The sequence below is a fragment of the Apis cerana genome, linkage group LG16 (assembly GCF_029169275.1).
Source record: "Apis cerana isolate GH-2021 linkage group LG16, AcerK_1.0, whole genome shotgun sequence".
Lineage (NCBI taxonomy): Eukaryota > Metazoa > Arthropoda > Insecta > Hymenoptera > Apidae > Apis > Apis cerana.
The window spans coordinates 2241246-2260088 of record NC_083867.1 but is presented as its reverse complement, the minus strand read 5'-3'; the positions used below and the strand labels follow the sequence as shown (position 1 = coordinate 2260088).

General features: G+C 30.4%; 1 protein-coding gene and 1 long non-coding RNA gene across 2 annotated transcripts in view; one reads left to right on the top strand and one right to left on the bottom strand.

The window, feature by feature from the left end:
- LOC108000440 (uncharacterized) overlaps nucleotides 1-18843 on the bottom strand; it is a 50511-nt gene that overhangs the window by 2543 nt on the left and 29125 nt on the right. The window contains exons 3-5 of the mRNA XM_017060752.3: nucleotides 10270-10391; nucleotides 2485-3031; nucleotides 561-1091 (exon numbers count right to left, since the gene is read on the bottom strand). Of these exons, the coding sequence (XP_016916241.1) occupies nucleotides 561-1091; nucleotides 2485-3031; nucleotides 10270-10391 (1200 nt within the window). The remainder of the gene's footprint in view (nucleotides 1-560; nucleotides 1092-2484; nucleotides 3032-10269; nucleotides 10392-18843) is intronic.
- On the top strand, nucleotides 1035-2428 carry LOC133667476 (uncharacterized). The gene is made up of 2 exons (XR_009833026.1): nucleotides 1035-1148; nucleotides 1219-2428. It is a non-coding gene; the product is annotated as an uncharacterized LOC133667476 (long non-coding RNA).

Below are 18843 nucleotides of genomic sequence, written 5' to 3'. Positions count from 1 at the left end.
TAAGATTTAGAACTTAAGATTTCTCTTTAACTCATTGTGACTAAATAATAGCTAAAAAAAGATAACAATAGTAAGCCTAATGAATGATCTAGATTAGTTATTTCTTATGAATAATTAAATTTGCATTTAGAAACCATAATATTATTTTAAATAGCATATTTTAAATCTTTTTAAAATTTAGAATTTGTTTTTGATTAATTGTGATCAAAAAGTAAGCTAGTTTAAAAGATCCTAAATCTTAAATTCTAACCTCTTTACTGTCTTAATATCTTAAATCATAAATAAATTGGCCAAATACCATTTTTTCAGAATAATTGATTGCAGTTATTGTTTGACTTATGTCCTTTTGCAGATTTTAAAAATTGCTTCTTCCATCATTGAATTTTGCTATTGCTCCAACTCTTCACACAAATCCATTTTTCTTTAAGACAAATTATGACTTACTATAGAATATATTATATATACTGACTTTTAATATTTAAATCACAATTAAACGTAAAAAAAAAAAAAAAAAAAGGATCCTGAAATAAGGAACAGAATTAAATGGAATATATCGATACCTTTCTTTCCCATTTTTTCCTGGCAGTAGGACTACTAGGTTCCGAATTAGGTTTCTTTCTGTCCAAGATCTTCGCGATACTGTCGTTCTGCGCAGGTTTGAATTTGGCGATAGCATCGGTGACGCTTGGCCTGACATCTTCCAGAGATGGAAGTTCCAGACAACTAGAGAACAAGTCACCAAGAATTTTCTTCACACCGCCCAACGCATGGAACGGATTCGCCGTCATAGGTCTGTAATGTGGATCCCTTCTGCTTGCCAACTCCGCTACCCTCCTTGCAGAGTGACATCTCGCTTTGTCGGAAGGTGTCGCATTGTCGCAACCTCTCGCATCGGCTGATTGGCTCCGAAGACGAGCGGTTTTACGTTTAGTTGAACGTCCTTCTCTCGTAATCTCGTCCATGCTGGACATGAGACTGGGATCCACGGATTGACGCTTGCCTATGTTGTTTTTAGATTCCTCGTAATTGGTGATCATAGTCTCTAGGCTGGAGGTAATTTCTGGGAAGGTCGGTCTTGATTTTGGTTCATACTGAAAGCAATGTAAGGCAATGTTTTGTGGCCAAGAATATACCACATATATCTCGAAGTAAGAAGTTAATATTATAAAATGTTTTGTAAAAATAATATTGTCGAATATACGAACTAACATATTTCAGTTATATACAAGAAATGAATGGAATGTCATCATTCAAGAAATTTCGATTATCCGAATATTTAAGAATTAAAGAGTAGAGTTAAATTTATAAAAATGAATTTTATTTTATTTAATATTTAATTGAGTTCCTATTATCTGAATTAATTATTATTATTATAGTTATTTAAATATCGTTATAACGTAATAAAATTGGAAATATATTTTATTACAATAAATATATTTAGTAAAAAATTAATTAGTTAAGTATTAGCTAATTATTTTCCAAAATTATTTCTGTATTAATATGTTATTATGTATTTTAGAAAAAATGTTTTACGAAATTTCATTATATGAACTTTTATTGACTTTAATTAAATGAAATATCACATGATGAATTCTTATTACAAAATATTAATATATTCATGGAATTCTTTTATGTATATAGATAATTATAGAAATAAAAAAAGAACATAAAAATTTATATCAAAATGAATATTTAATTCATTTAATTGTAATATGACACATTTTGCGTTAAACCAGTATTATGTGATTTAATCTCTCGCAGATCGCGTGTGTGATCTATCCTTAGTTTGTTTATTACATTTGTTAAATTAATTAATTAAATAAAATGTACGATATGCATGACATAAAATATAAACATTTATTGTAACAGCCATTGTAATGCATATTGCAATTTTCATGATATTTTTGAATTTCTAAATATTAAATATTAAAAAATATATCATTACATCAATATTTTTTTTAAATTACACATTTATTCAACAAAAATAAAAATATTTGTTATAATAAAAAATTAGTTGAATAAAATTTTTAGAAAAAAATTGAACAAGACAAAGATTATAATAATCGATATTTCAGATCGAAAGTGATTGCAGCGCCACGTAGGTCATCGATAATCGATAATGCTAACGTAATAATATAATTTTGTATTGATAAACGATATCAGAAAATATTTCGCAATTTTAATTATAAAATATCTGGAAATCGATGATTCTCGTGATAAATAACTTCAACTGTTTATAACTTAATAAATATATTTCTTGTATAATAATTTAAACTTGCGTAACTTTTAATGTATATAATCATATATAACTAAAATTAATTTTCCAATGATATTCCATGAATATAAAGTAATATCTTATATAAATAAATATATATATATTGTATAAACGATTTACTTATTATTATTAAAATTAATTATTTAAATAAAATTCTCAATATTATATATATATAAATTTGAACAAAGAATAAATTCCATTTTACTCACAGTGCAACAATTGAAGGCGAGCTGCAGGAAGGCTGGCGGCGGATCAGCTGCTGCACAGATCTCTGCCACGGCTAGGTAATCGAGGCCAAAATTATCCGACCGTGGTAGAACATCCGGATCGGCAGGCACACGGCCGATAAGCTCACAAACTACTATACCGAACGAGAAAACGTCTGATCTATGATCGTACCATTGACCCTTCAAGCATTCAGGCGACATCCAATACGGACTGCCTACTGTGCTCAATCTATATCCAGAGCTTGGATCTGGAATTTTTGCAGCCAATCCAAAATCTCCAACCACGGCGGTCATTTCAAAAGTGTTCTCGTCCTTCTTGATCAAAACGTTCTTAGACGTGAGATCTCGATGGAAGAGTCCACGACTGTGAAGATAGGTCATGCCACGTGCTACGTCTTTTGCTAGATTCATTCTGATTAGATGGGGTAAAGACGTGTGCCTAGACATGATCAATTGCTCTAAACTGCCACCGTTTATATATTCCGTGAGGGCATGCAGTTGTCCCTCGTGGACGCAAACCCCCATAAACCTGAAACAGACGGAATAAATTTATTATTGTTCGTTATTTAATTGGCATCAATTAAGTCATTAAATTCTTAATTATATATTTAAAATCTATAATTCTTAATTGAAATACGTTATCTAAATTTTCTTTTTGCTTTTTAATATATGAATCAAAAACTAAACTAATTTACTTTTTTTTAATTTTTAAATAATTAAAATTAAAATATATAGTCAATATTTAATTTTTAGAAACCAAATAATATAGATATATGTTATTTAACTTTTTAAGAGCTTTGTAAGGATTTAGAATCAGATTTGATTTATTTTTCCTTCAAAGAAATCAATACAATATGAAGCTTAAATAAGAAATTTCAAACTTATATCACTCATTCAACTATTAATTTTAATTATTACTATTCTATCGTTATTGATAATTGAATATACCTTGAAATATATCTTTAAACAAATCACTTTTTGGAGAGATTATTCTTGCTAGTAAGCTCCCAATCATTAGAACAAGTTAATCATATACCACAAAAGCCATCAAGCAAACCTACACGACGAAAATGAGTCTTAGAAAAAAAGCAAGCACTGCGAAAATTTTTCTCAGTGCATAATTAGCAACGTTGTTGCTATTATTGTAATCATCCTACATGAGATTGGTTAGTTGCGAGACTCTTTTTCTCTATCCCATTTTCTTCTCTATCCTCGAGTTCTCATTACCGAAATAGCACGTAATCGAGGAAAGAGCTCGACTCCCTTGAAAGAAATCCTCTACGTTCCAAGAAATTATCTTCTTCCATTCTAACCGCAACTCGAATCTTTCTACATGTCCCAGCTAAATATTTTATTGTAATTTTGGTTTTCGAATTATTCTCTCTTTTTTCCTATTTTTTTTTATATGTATCTGAAGAATTGCATGTGTCAATTATTTTCATTATGAATTAATTTTGTTATTTCTAATATCTAATACAATAAGTAGATAGTTTCGATATTAATTTATATTCATTTCTTTTCCTATTATTATTATTGACCATTCTTTAAAATATTTCTTTCTTTGGTAATACTCTAATTTCTTACATTTTCTCTATGATTAACTTTACATTATAAATATTGTAGATTTTGGAAACCTGTGATTGAATATACAATAAATAAATAAGAGTATATTTGAATTTTTCAGGTATCGTGTACGATGTTTCTCTCCTTTCTTTTTAATTTTAAAGGTCAAGGAACCAAAGATGGAGAAGGCGAGGTGAATATTTTTCCAACAAGGTTTAATTGCCAACCACATCGTGATTCTCTTTATCAATCCGCGCACGAAGCGCGAAGTCGTTTCGCTCGTTACTCATCTTTCCCTATAAAGATAGGCGACCTTCGTGTCGAGGATAACTCAGGACGAAGGTCTACGATCCAGATGTGCATGAAAGGATGAATACGAATAAGTGTTGTTAATTTTTATTGTAACTCGAACGAAAATATCGTTTTAGATTTAACTGGAGTGTACAAGGTTGTGTACAATTAGGATGGTAGGTAAATAACACTGGTTTTCGTGGTGAAAATTCTGAAAATGGTGGAATTTAAAATTCATTTTTTAAATTGTAAACAATTTATCATACTCTATATTTCTGTGTTGGATGAAGAAGATTTACTTCACTCATAATAATAAACATTTATTATTGTATACATTTTTTTTATTTGTTTCAATCTTTGAAACTGGCCCTTCGTAATACATCAACGCTCTCTGTACGTAAAAATTTCTTCCTACCTCAATTTTCATTCCTTTTCCTTTTAGAAACAACAAAAGATCACCAATCAATAGTTTGTATCAATCAATAATAGACAGAAAAATATACGAATTCAATAACAAGTTCGTTTAACAAACTGGAATACTTGCACCCTTTGTTAAACTCATTAACATCGGCTATCTAACGCCATACCTCGACGCCAGTTTGTTTGACTCGTCTGCCAATACAATTTGTAAAATGGAGAGGAGCGAAATCGATAATAAACTCCCCCCAAAAACGATCATATCGATACAATCGTCGAAAACAAATCGCCCATTCGCAAAATATGCGACAACATCAATATACGATGGATTAATAATTATCCGTGGAAAATATTTTTCCACTGTGAATAATAACAATGACGTAAATCATTTCCAAACTGCCGAGCCGATCGCGTTGCAAACATCTTCGATACACATCTCGCTTTTAATAACAATAAATCGCATATTTCCGCGTCCATATCCGCAACATCGTCGCAAAGTGGCCTTTTCACGTGCGCGAGAGAGCACGTAAGACGATTACGGAGAGAGAGAGAGAGAGAGAGAGCCCGTATCGATTCGCCACAGCGCACTCTATTAACGCCAGACAAGCTTCCAAAGCCTCGTCGGTTAAGCGGCCTGGCCACGATTCGGGCCACGGAACCGGAAAACTCGAACGGCGCCGAAAGACGCGAGAGATTTTCGTGACCTGCCTCCAATTAGCCTCGATTGGGACCAATGAGAGAGAATTTTCATTCGAGGATCTTGTTGTTCGATTGAATATTCAAATGGCAATTTTCTCTTTCTTTTTTTAATGCCAGTGAAAACGTGTTATCACCCGATCTGAAATTCTTTGCTTTAATTGGAGTGAAATACTCGATCGATCACACGTTGCGTTCACGTACGACTCTTGGATTTTATAAATTATCGTTGAATTAATTACGGTGAATCGAAGATATATCCAATATAATTTTGCTTGGGTAAATTTTTCCAATAGAAATTGGAATATATTCTTCGAATGATAAACGTTTTATCAGAATTTTATTAAGGAATGATCTCATTAATTGCGATAATTAAGGAGTTGTATGTACACTTTTGATAAGCATAAATGTGTCATCGTGAATAATCGCTTTCCGGATCAGATTTCGAAGGGAAGCGCGGATAGAATCTGCGCTGGAAAGGAAGGCTTATCACGTTCGACTCGACTGATTCTTGCCAGAGATTAGATAACTCTTTAAGTCGGACGGGTCGATCGGATCGAATCGTTATAATATTATATTATAATATTACATCGTTGAAATATTAATGCGTATAAATAAATAAAGCAATTAGGAACTCGATTCATCCATCGAGTATCTGAAATTAGGAAGTCTGAAATTAAACTTTAAAATTATCGATCCCTGTAATTTATAATCGTATTATTTGCGAAACAACAACGAGGAATTTACGATTCTTATCGAAAATATGTACGAAATATATCTCGATGAAGATAGCAGATTTCTAATCAGCAGCTCGATTAAATCGCAATGAAAATAAATTACAAAGTGTTTCATGCATAAGAACTTGTTCTTGACGAAAAAAAATTCGACCCGTTTCATGCAAGTCTACATTCTATCGGCGAACGAGGTGCGATAGACACGTGTAACGTGTCGATTAAATTTCACTACGCGAACGAATTAATTAAACACGTCTAACGAATCGTCTAATTAATTTCGATTCCTTTTTTCCAACTTTGAATTTCGCGCCGTTACATATCATTGCAAAATTACAAAAAAAAGTTCGCTCGATATCGTCGCGACCTACCTTATTAACCAAAAATTTATCTCAATTCTATCTTTTCCTCCTGAAAGTCCTATTTCAATTTTATAATTCCAATTCTAATTAAAAACTATATTTCAATCCTTCCAATTCGGGAGAAATTTCGAAAAAATTCACCGTTATATTTTTCAATCATCTAACCTATCTACCCTGGAAATTAAATTAACCCAACTATTTTTCAAATATTATATTTGAATTTCGTAATGCATCAACGATTCTAAACTCTCGATCGCAGTGTATATCAACTGTTTATCGCTACAGCCAAACAATCGAATCAGCGGCAGCGATGAATTACCAGTCGATTTATTTTTATCGCGATATCCTCGATAGGAGTATCGCGACTATCGACACGATTCGATTCGCACGCACGCCCGCAAATCGCGTTGCGAGTCGAGACCGGTGTGATTTTTCATTGGCTCGACTCCTCGCACTGTTATCGATTATGTTCGAGAAAAACACTGGTACCCGCGTTCTTCGGCGAAACTACTAGAGATAAACGTTGATACGTTCTAAACGTTCCGATAAGATAGGCGAAATTCTTATAACTGCGAACGATAAATATTATCGTTCTTTCGTGATATTTCTCGATATCGATAGCGTACAAATCTTGTATATACGTTATAAACAATAATTTGAAACGGGAAATTTCTTTCTTCAGGTTTCTTTATTATAATTTACAATTTTAGTGCGATAAATTATTATTACGTTTTTTATCTTTAAATATTTAAATATTTTTCATTTATTGTAAGAATATTTCTGTTATTATAATTAGTATATTTTTATTAAATTAACATGATAAATTATATGCTTTTTGAATTTTTATTGATCTTGAATTAACCAAAGGTATTGTATCTTGACAATAGAATGGAAAAGATTTTTAAAATATTTTTCACGATTAGAATCGAAAGAATGCAAAGTGAGTGTTATTTTTGTTTTTTTTGACCTTGAATTAATCAAAGGTTGCTACACCTTTATTTGCAAAATACATTTATCAGCAAATGACTATGGCTTACGGTTGAACTTGTAACAATAATAAAAAGGAAAGAAAGAAACGAGAAATATTATATTAATCTCTGTAATCACGACAACAATCATTCTTCGTAAAAAATAAATAAATAAATTTAGAAGACTATTTTATAATATTTAATTTGTCAATACGTTCGAAATATCGAATCGGGCTCGGGCAAACTGCAATTATTCACGAGCATGCTCCAAGTAATTGGCGCCAAATATTTAAAACATCGATTAATTTCATAGCAGATGAATTTCAGTAATAAATCTCAACCTTGCTCCAAAAACTAATAATGGAGTCAAGTATACTCATCATAAATGAATTTTTCAAGTAGACATATCGAATCCTCTCTTTTAAATAGCGTCAAACATCGATGATGTTAATTCACATCAAGTCAATCGAATATTTCGAAAAAGAAATAATTAAATAAATTTTTAAGGTTAGATTAGGTTAAACCGAACAAGCGGTATTTCTAGTATCTTATTAAAAATTATTTCTATCGAATTAAAAAATTGTTGAAATTTTGCAATTATTAAAAATTTACAATGAAATCTCATGTACTATCCGATTATAAATCGACTCTACACTCTTCCAAAATATATAAATATAATATCGCTTTCTAACGAACTTCACGTTACACGTATCACCAATACCAATCTACGTTTCATATTATTGTATCGTTCTCTCTCTCTCTCTCTCTTTCTCTCACCTTCTCCTCCGTCTGGAGACAGAGACGGTCTCCACGGATACTTCGCGGTTTCCGCAGCCTTCGACGGAGAGAAATGCCAGAAATAAGATCCTCTCGCGGGATAAACACACACAAACGGATCTGGGCCAAGCCGTTTATATCGTTGGAATGCGTTGTCGCCGCGGATGAGCCGCGTCTAGTCAGGCTGCGGAGCGGCTGCAGGCCGCCATTATGTCACAACTCGTAAACCGCGAAACTCTTTTTTGGACGTTGCAGAATCGACGTTACTTTGCACTTTACCTTGTGCGAAAATTGCCCTCTCCGAATGTAATACGTATATGATATTACATCGTGGATTCGCGCGACAAAATGATAATACCTACCGTCGGTATGTCTCTCGAAATTAAAATTATTACGATACGCGATGAAATATAGATGTATCTTTGTAAATATGATGTAAATACGATATTTTTTTTCTTTTATCACGAAGAATAGAACTTGTCGAAACAAACAGAAAAATAGTACACTAAAGTAAAATATCGATCGAGGCTTATTTATTAAGTGACAAGCACTCGAAGTTGATCGTATCGTACAAATAATCGTTGTATAATTATAATTTGTAATTTGGAATACAGAAAAAAGAAAAAGGAAAAAATAGTATTTCGTTTGGATTTATAAATTACCAATGTGCAATGTAAAACTAAAACGCGTTGAAAAATAAATATACACAAAATGCATACAAAAATATTACCTTTATAAAACGAAATAAACGATGACGATATACGAGATGTTTGAAATTATTTATTTTAAAATATCCTATCCAATTATTTACTGAAACAAGCACGATACCAAAGAACATTTCTTCTCGATCCATTCATATTCTCGATATCTATTCGAGTCGACGAATTAAAATCGAAGCCAAAAAAAAAAAAATTGGTGGCTCGATTGGTTCGAGAGGCAACAAATATTGACTGCTGAAATTTCTTTCTTTTTTTTTATTCCAATCGAGCTAGTTTCTATTTCTATATCCTGCGACAACTCAAGTGGTCCAGTTTTAATTTAAAACTCCAGCAAAGAACGACTCGCGTCACTTCCCCCGTGTTCAATGGCCCATTCTCTCTCTCTCTCTCTCTCTCTCTCTAGAGAATGTTTAAATAAAAAAGCAGAATATTATATTTCGTGCAGAGAGCGTACATATGTGTGTGTGTATCGGAGGAATGAAAGTATCGAGATTGCATCTGAATCGAAGAAATAATAAATGGTCAAATTATCGATGAACGTCGATAATATCGTGGTTGAGGAGTGTATCGTTATGGAGAGAAGAGAAGAAAGCGAAGTGGATTGCGATGTATCGATTGGATGATAATGAAATTATTCGAAATGTGTTGATTTTTATTAAAGAAAAATATATTAAATTTTTATAATCTCATTCTTCTATCTTAATTTAATATTATAAGTATTTTTTTTTGTTTGCATTTTTGTTTGAGGAACAATAATTGTAATCAATATTTATATCTGATTTTCTTATTGTCTCGATTCTCTCGAATAATGTTCCTCGCCGGTGAAAAAGGAATCTCAAAAACTTACAAAGATATTTAGTTACATCTAACGAAAAATAATAGTAATTATAATTTTAATCCAAACATGGGATAGCCAAACGATTACTCGAAAAATCTTTCAATAGTTCAACTTTTGATTTTAACAATTCTCCAATAATGAAATACCAAAATATCCGATTAAATATCGAAACCTCTTTTTCCACGAGTATAAAAATACCCCTTGAAATTTCAAATGAAAACATGGTAGTCCTGGTATTCAAATATAATCATTGCAAGAACGCGTATACCTATAATTTCTCCGTATTTCCGGTTTCTTCTTCTTTCGAGAAACGACAGAGAAAATTCGGCACGTGTACAAGAGAGATATAATTTGCTCGTCAGTCGAGTTTCTCTCTGTGCAAAAGTGGACCGGATTCGGACTCACCTGAGTATGTTTGGATGGCTGAGCTTGTTCATCAGCTGGACCTCTTTCAACATGTTCGGTCTGTTCGCGGGCAGCTGGTTCATCTTCAGGACCATCACCTGACTCGTCACTTTGTGAGTAACCTGGAAAATACGGATGCACAGATGTTCACTATAATTTCATCCATTTTATACGCCGTTTTGCCGCGAACCCTTGACCGTTTAAGCGTTTTCTGACGAGGTTTTAACGGTTACTCGAAGATCGATCTATTAGATTTGGATCTTGGGTTCAATGTTATTGAAATAAATTATTTGAAAAATAATCGGTAAATATTTTTAAAAAAAAAATCATCGTAATGTGTTGCGAACTATGGTCATCGTTTAATTATTAAATAAAATTAATAAAAATAAAAGTTAGGTTAGGTTAGTCGTAATTGACAAATATTTACAAAAATGAAAGTTAAATTAGGTTAAGATTAATTTAAATAATAAATAAATATTCATATTAATAATATTTATAATTATATTTATAATATAATTATTATAATAATATTTATAATAAATATTTATAATTGTAAAGATATTGCACAACAGTCAATTATGTTTAATTAAATAAAAATAAAAGTTAGGTTAGGTTAGGTTAATTGGTAAATATTTACAAAAAAGAAAGTCAAGGTTCAGTTATACTATAATGTAATATTGTGAAGATTTTTACTTGGCAATCGTTGCTTATAAATAGTTAAAATTAAAAAATGAAAATTAAGTTAGGTTAAGATTAATTTAAATAATAAATAAATATTTATAGTATAATTGTGAAAATTTTACAAAAAAGTCAAGGTTATTATATTGTAGAATATTGTGTTTATTTAAATAGTTAAAATTAATAAAAATAAAAAGTTAGATTAATATTAATTTAAATAATAAATAAATATTTATAGTATAATTTTGTAAAACGATCGAAAATTATGTTTAATTAAATAAAATTAATAAAAGTAAAAGTTAGGTTAGGTTAGGTTAATTGATAAATACAAAAAAAATCAAGGTTATCATACTGTATAATATTGTGTTTACTTAAATAGTTAAAATTAACAAAAATAAAAAGTTAGGTTAAGTAAGATTTAAATAATAAATAAATATTTATATTATAATTGTGAAGATGTTGCACAACATTCAATTATGTTTAATTAAATAAAATTAATAAAAATAAAAGTTAGGTTAGGTTAGTCGTAATTGATAAATATTTACAAAAAAAGTCAAGATTATCATACTGTAGAATATAGAATATAGAAATAGAATAGAATAGAATAGAATATTGTGTTTACTTAAATAGTTACAATTAACAAAAATAAAAAGTTAGGTTAAGTAAGATTAATTTAAATAATAAATAAATATTTTCTACTATAATTATGAAGATTTTGCACAACGATTATATTTAATTATTAAACAAAATTAATAAAAATAAAAGTTAGGTTAGGTTAAGTTAATTGGTAAATACAAAAAAATAGTCAAGGTTATCATGCTGTGCAATATTGTGAAGGTTTTACTAGTCATTGTTTTATTAAATAATTGAAATTAATAAAAATAAGAGTTTAAATTAAGTTAGATTAGATCGTCACGTATAGAATAATCTACTGTCGATAATTCATTCGATTCGTATCGAATCGAAAATTAATGAATTTCACTCGTACTTGAAACATTTTCAAATGATTAATTTTCTCGAGGACAAAGCCTCGAATTTTATTAACACTTTCCTCCTTATTTCTTCACAAGGAATCACCCTATTGCCTATTTGTACATACTATTCTCTATATAAGAACACATATCTCTATGTTAATTCTATACTCGATATATCTCCATGTCAATCCAATTTCTACCAGTTATATTTCGAAAAAGAAGAAAAAAACTTAAATTTGAATAAAGATAAGAACAAAAATAATATAATACAAGCATAAGCAATCGTTTAAGAGCAAGATGAAAAAAAATGGAATGTCGACTTAATTGACGGCTCGTTTCATTAATAGCTCGACAAGAGTATTTATTATCGAGATTCGAAATGAGTCGATCAACTGCGAACGTTTCCATTGTGGATAAGAAAATTATTCTCTGATTAACCGTGAACGTGAATAAACAAAGTCGTATTTCGTATCATAGAATATATACGTGTTCTATTCTCACTATTCATATATAATATATTAACGACGAATATATAATACGAATATACGATCTAATAATGCAAATCTAGATCTTTTTCAGTTTTTTCTTTTGATTAAATAATATCTGCTAACGAATCGGTTGATACCAATGAGAAAATTATGTACAATTATTACTTGTTACTTTTAATAAAATTGCAACCATTAAAAAATTCTTGCTAAAATAATTTCTTTCCTCTTCCAATCGAATTAAGAGGGATTAATTTCACTTTCAGTTAACCAATTGTTTACATTTCTTATTTATATATATATATATCTATGGACAAACGTGAAATCGATATCACAATATTCAAAGATCAGTAGACTAGCTAATTAAAAGTTACCATTGAAGAAAAATGGATATCCATTGCTTCTCAACAAATTTCCTCGAGCAAAATTTCACCGAAAAATTCTAATGAAAATCTCCTGCTGTTAACCAAATTTATCTCGAAATGTTGCCCGATCTAGAAGAGGAATTCGTAAAAGTGCGGCGAGGCGAGGAGGCGTCCCGTTACTCGGCGAGAGCAAATTAAAACCGGAAGCAGCCCGATTTCGTGCGCAAGCCCATTCGAGGATTCGAGGCTTCCACGGTGCGAGAGTGCGATAACACGAATTTCCATACAGCTCCTTCGGGGGAGGGTCGAAATTAACCCACTTATGGGTATAATTGTCAAGGATTTGAATCTTTTAAACGATTGAATGGAACGAAGTGGTGATAAATTATTTTATTTATACCTATTATTCATTATATAAAATCTTATAGAACAGTAATTTCTTATTTGTTGATTTCATTATTTTTAATTTTATTAATTTTAACATTAATGTTTGAACGAATAAATAACTATTTAAATTGAATATTTTAAATTAAACTACAATAATAATAATTACTTCTTATATAAAATTTAACTTAGTTAAAGCTATTTATTGTTAATAAATTATTTGGATATTATTTTATTCAAAAAATTTAAAAAAATTTTCCTTAATATTTTCGATATTATGCTCTAAATATAAGCTATATTAAATAAGTTTAATTATTTAATCTAACTGTGTAAATTAAAAAATAAATTATATAAATTTATTATAGTCAAAAATACATTAATTTTTAATTTTGTAATTTTTAAACTATGAATATTTAACGTTAATAACATAAATTTACTAGATAATATTTCAATAATGGATTTTTCAACAAATATTTCGTAATCAAATATTACCATAATAAATTTTTTATGAGTACTTTTATAAATTATATTTATAAATAAAAACTTGAAATAATCCAATTTTATTATTCTAGGATTTGTTCAGATTTTTTTTTGAGAGAGAAAGAATATGATACAAGTTGGAAGATTTTCACAATTGTAATTAATCGTAAATTTCCTTTTCTTTCGTTTCCTTGACGTTTTGTGAATCACGAGAAGATGAACGAATCAATGAATAATAAAAAAAGGATATCTTCATTATGTGTATAAACAAAGTTTGATTTTTGTAATTTAAAAGAAAAATAATAGACAAATATTTTTCTTATGCTTTAATAACAAAATGAAATAGAAACTTTATGAATAAAATTGGACAATTACGAATTTCTCAATCAATGTATACGATAATTTTAAAATATAGATATGTAATCTAACTGATTTAAAAAATTAATTTGGTTTTTGCAATTATTTTTTCTTTAAAATATAAAAATTAACATACATATCGACTAATAATTAAGCGATCAAGAATTAACAAATTATTCTCGAACAAATGTATAAATAGATAAATATGTATTGGAATACCAGTTGCTTTATAGAATTAAAATATTAGAATCTCGATTTTGATAAATTCTTAAGAACTGTGCCCTTCTCTTTTTTCATCAGCTCACAACGATACAATAATACAACGATAACAATTTACACTTTCAAAATACCCGATTTTGAAGAAGACACCCGATGCCAATATTTACTCCAAAACCACTATTTTCACAACGTTGACATTTGAAAAATCTATTTTCGGGTCAATACTCTACATTTTAAGCTCAAAATGCAAGAAAACAATTTGCCAATATTTACTTCAAAACACCGTTTCAAAAAGAAAATCTTACCTCGGATAAATACCCACATCGATAAACGTCTACTCGTGTTTCACATCGTATTCCAATTCCATACCACGACAACTGGGTTAATTAATAATAATCGAATAAAGGGAAGCCTGCGTGAACGATCAAGTGGAGGAGGAGGAGGAATGTCGCGAAATTCCGGGGGATAAAAAGTGGAGAATATCTAAAAGGAATCTGGCCAGGATTCCTTGGCAGTGGCTGGCTTAGTTGGGCCGCGGCCAAACGATGACGAATATCCCCGGCAGGCCGGAGTAAACAGAGCGCTCCGCAAATCGAGCATTTCGCGAAGAAAGAAAAGGAAAAGGAAAAGGAAAAGGAAAAGAGTGGCCCTCTCGACGCTCTCGGCTCGAGCCTCCTCCTCCTCCTCCTCCACTCGAATCACCTCGTCGAAAGAAGAGCCAGAGAGCTTCGACCTTTCGAGAGGGTTAAAATCGAACCGATTAAACTCTCGATTACGCGTGGAGGAGGTGATACAAACGATTCTTCCATTTCTAATCCTATTTCCATATTTTTCCTCTTCTTCTCGTTTAGCTTATTATATAGTAGTTTTAATTTTTAAGTTTGTTTTGAAACGGAGAGAAATCTTCTTCCTGTTTAAATCGAATTGTTGGAGATAATTGAAGTCTTATTATTTATATAGTAATAATTCAAAAAAGAGAAGCTCCAATATATTATTAAGGTGAAAAAGAAGGATAGAAATTTCTTGATTACCTAATGGAGATTAGAAACAGTCATTACAAAATTTATACACGCAAAAGTTGTGGCAAGTTTCGTGCAGTTTACTATACACTTGTTATTTCAACTCACTGCGGTAATTTTATGTTGACCTATGAATACATTATAACATATGTATTACCAGGTTACACGTAATGGCGATTTTATTTTATTATAGGTCGTATATATTTTAAATAATATTATCAAATATAATAATGTGTATCTTAAGTTTCTACAATTACGATCAATAATGAAAAGATGGGAGATGATTTATCGAGCAAAATTATATTTGTAGAATTTTTTCTTATCATATATTACGTCACATTTGTTCTATCGTTATCGAACAGGTACATCTACGTACGATACGTGACCTAACCTCAAACAAACAGAATTGCATGTAGCTCATCCATTCTCATCTTCTAATTCATTCATATGCAAAATTCATTTCAACATTGAACTTTATAGATATAAGAGAGGGAAAAAATTGTAAAATTAGTCGTAAACGTTTAAAGATTATCGACTGAAAGAAACATGGGACTATAAAAATTCACTTAGAGAGAAAAATAAATCTTTTGTAGTTTTAAGTTTCCTTCATTTTTACAATTTTTCAAGTTTCAAACATTTTTTTTTTTTTCCTTACATTATTTCATATTTGTTCATACCGATATTAAACAGGTACATTCGATACATGACCTAACCTCAAACAAACAAAATTATTCATTCTCGTCGAATCATTCATATGCAAAATATTCGAATCTTATTCCTGAGAGAAACAATTTTTAAATTAGTCGTAAAAATTAGTCGTTTAAAGATTCGATCGACTATAAAAATTTCGAGCGTTCGAAGAATCGATGAATTATGAAATTATATATTGTCACGGGACGCGTCATCTTCTCGCGCAATAAATCGGAACCCTGATTCAGAATCCTCGAGACTTTCCACTTGACGATCTACGATCTATAAATACCTCATTCCATCTCTGTTTGCATTTACACGTGCATTCGAATCCTCGTAACAGCACGAGTATCGTCCGCAAAAAAAGACACGCAACCATCTTTTTCGCAAACGCGACACGAAACTATGCCAAATATTGGGTCGAAACGCGAGATTTTACAAATCATTTTATTTGCGAAACGAAACCGTTCAATAATAAAAAGAAATAAAAAAAAGGTAAAAATTAAATAATTAATACATACACCAACGAAATATTTTTATCGTTAACAGGACTGTAAAAATAGACTAGTTTATGCAAATTGAAATTTTTAAATTTTGAAATAAAAGTCTGCTCCTGTAATAAAATATAACCAATATATTTTTTTTCAAATTTTTTGCTTTCACAAAAATCACATAAAAATGCATACTTTTATAATTACTCTCGTAATAAGTAATAGATATTTTCATGGTTATTACTTTTAACCTCACGTTTCGCGTCTCTTTACATATGCGCATTCTCTAAAATTGTTATTTTTAATAAAACCGTAAAAGCATTAAAGAAAAAAATTGTACGAGTCGGTTTTCACCGAATGATCGAAAGGAAGTCGAGTAAGAAGAAAGTCGCCAAATAATTAGCCCGGTTCGTTTAAATAATTCTCACTGTCTACGTCTTTGCGTGTTCACCGCGCACTCCATTTCCATTGTTTAAAGCAGGAGAGGCAAGGAGAAAGCACGCGGTGATTATTGTACCGCGAGTGATTAATGGCATAGCACACATGCAACGACTCTCCTCTTTTCCTTTTTTTTTTTTTTTATTTCTTTTTCTTTTCCCTTTTTTCCACGATTCGAAACCCTCCATTCTTCGTTTATTCACCGTGCAACGATCCCACAGACAGAAGCGGAACGAAGCGATCGATACGTTTCTTATTGACCCCTTTTCCTTCGACTTTTGCCACTTTTCATCACGTGGATGGCGATTCTCCACGCTGTATCGCGGTTACGAGTGACGGTGGATCGAAGATCGATATATATTTTTGATATTTGGCAAATGGATCTAACCTTTCTTTTTTCTTTTTCGTATTTTACGATTATTAAAAATATGGAAGTGTTATTGGGAAAATTAGTATCATCGAGATGAAAATATAATTACACGTACCTATTTATTTTAATGGCACCACTTTAATCACAATCATTTGTATTTAAAATATAAAAACTAAAATATTTTAAGATATTTATTATAATAATTTTAGTATAGATTCTAACGTATCGTTTAATTTTATGCTATATTTTATTATAGATTAAAATAGAGAAAGATATTGTTCAAAACAAATTTTAAATACAAATGATTGTATATATATATATATGTATATATATTACTTATTACATATCACATATGCTTCTAATTAAGTTAAGTCAGATTAGATTCATTTTTTTATTCTATTCCATTTTATTTACGTTTAATTTTACATTATATTTTATTATTAGTTAAAGTAGAGAAAGATATTAACCAAAGGATAAAATAAGGAAGCTATAAGAAAAAACGATATTATATCTATAAGAAAATATTACTATTATTACTATTATCTCTAATAAAAAATAACGGAGACTCGGTTAAGTTTGAATTTATTGTGCATTTCACGCTAGAATTGGCTCGAACAATGACAATTTACTTCCAGAGTATACTATATCATATTACACTTCGCTACGCTGTATCATAATATACCGTGCACTATACTTCTTTACCGACGAAACCGTGGACGTTAATGGAAGTCGGTTGTGCAGCGATAGAGGCCTTTCAGGGGTGCCTTTTCCCGGAAGCTTTTGAATCCTCGAAATCTTCGACGCTTCTCTTTTAATCTCTGCATTCCCCTTTTCCTCGATCCAAGGTTCACTGAACTCCAGCAACACGTTTTACGAGATATTTGCATTTTTTACGATCCTTTTTTGTCGCAATCAAAACGAATCGTTGCACGAATCGAACAACTTTTAACGATATTTTTCTATAGCTTTCGAACCATGAAAAATTGTTATTTAAAAAAAATTTCTTTTAAGAAATTAAGCGGTAGAAAATAAGCAATTGTTGTCATGGTAAGAAATAATAATAACGGCAAATTAACCGAGAAATTATAACCATCGTGGTGATTAAAGGGCAAACGTTGTCTTTAATAGTCACATTCAACGAGGCGGTTTTTAAACCAAAAGTCCAGCAAAGGTCAACTGCTTCTATTTGTAACTGCAATGGAGTGACCAGTGGGATGAGAAATAAGCGATGAGGCTATTTTTACGAGACCTCAATCGCGCGAATTATCGGGTTAATTAATGATAACTCGAACGCGCGAACTTTTACAATTACGGTTATTCCACCGTAAATTTCTTCTCGTTAGTGATGGGTTCAAATACGTCGCGAGTATATTTGAACATTGAAAATTAAACGATTCAAATGAATTTTCTTTACTAGAAATTTCTCGTAAAATCAATTTTTTTAAAAATAATTCTTGCCTAATCCAATTGTTCGCTAGAATAATATATTTTACTATAAAGTGGAAGGAATTTTATCATAGAATGCAATAGTAATAATAATAATTATCATACAAATTTTTAAATGATAAAATTATAATATACTGGACATTGCATAAGTGAAAAATGTTCGATGTTCACTTGCACG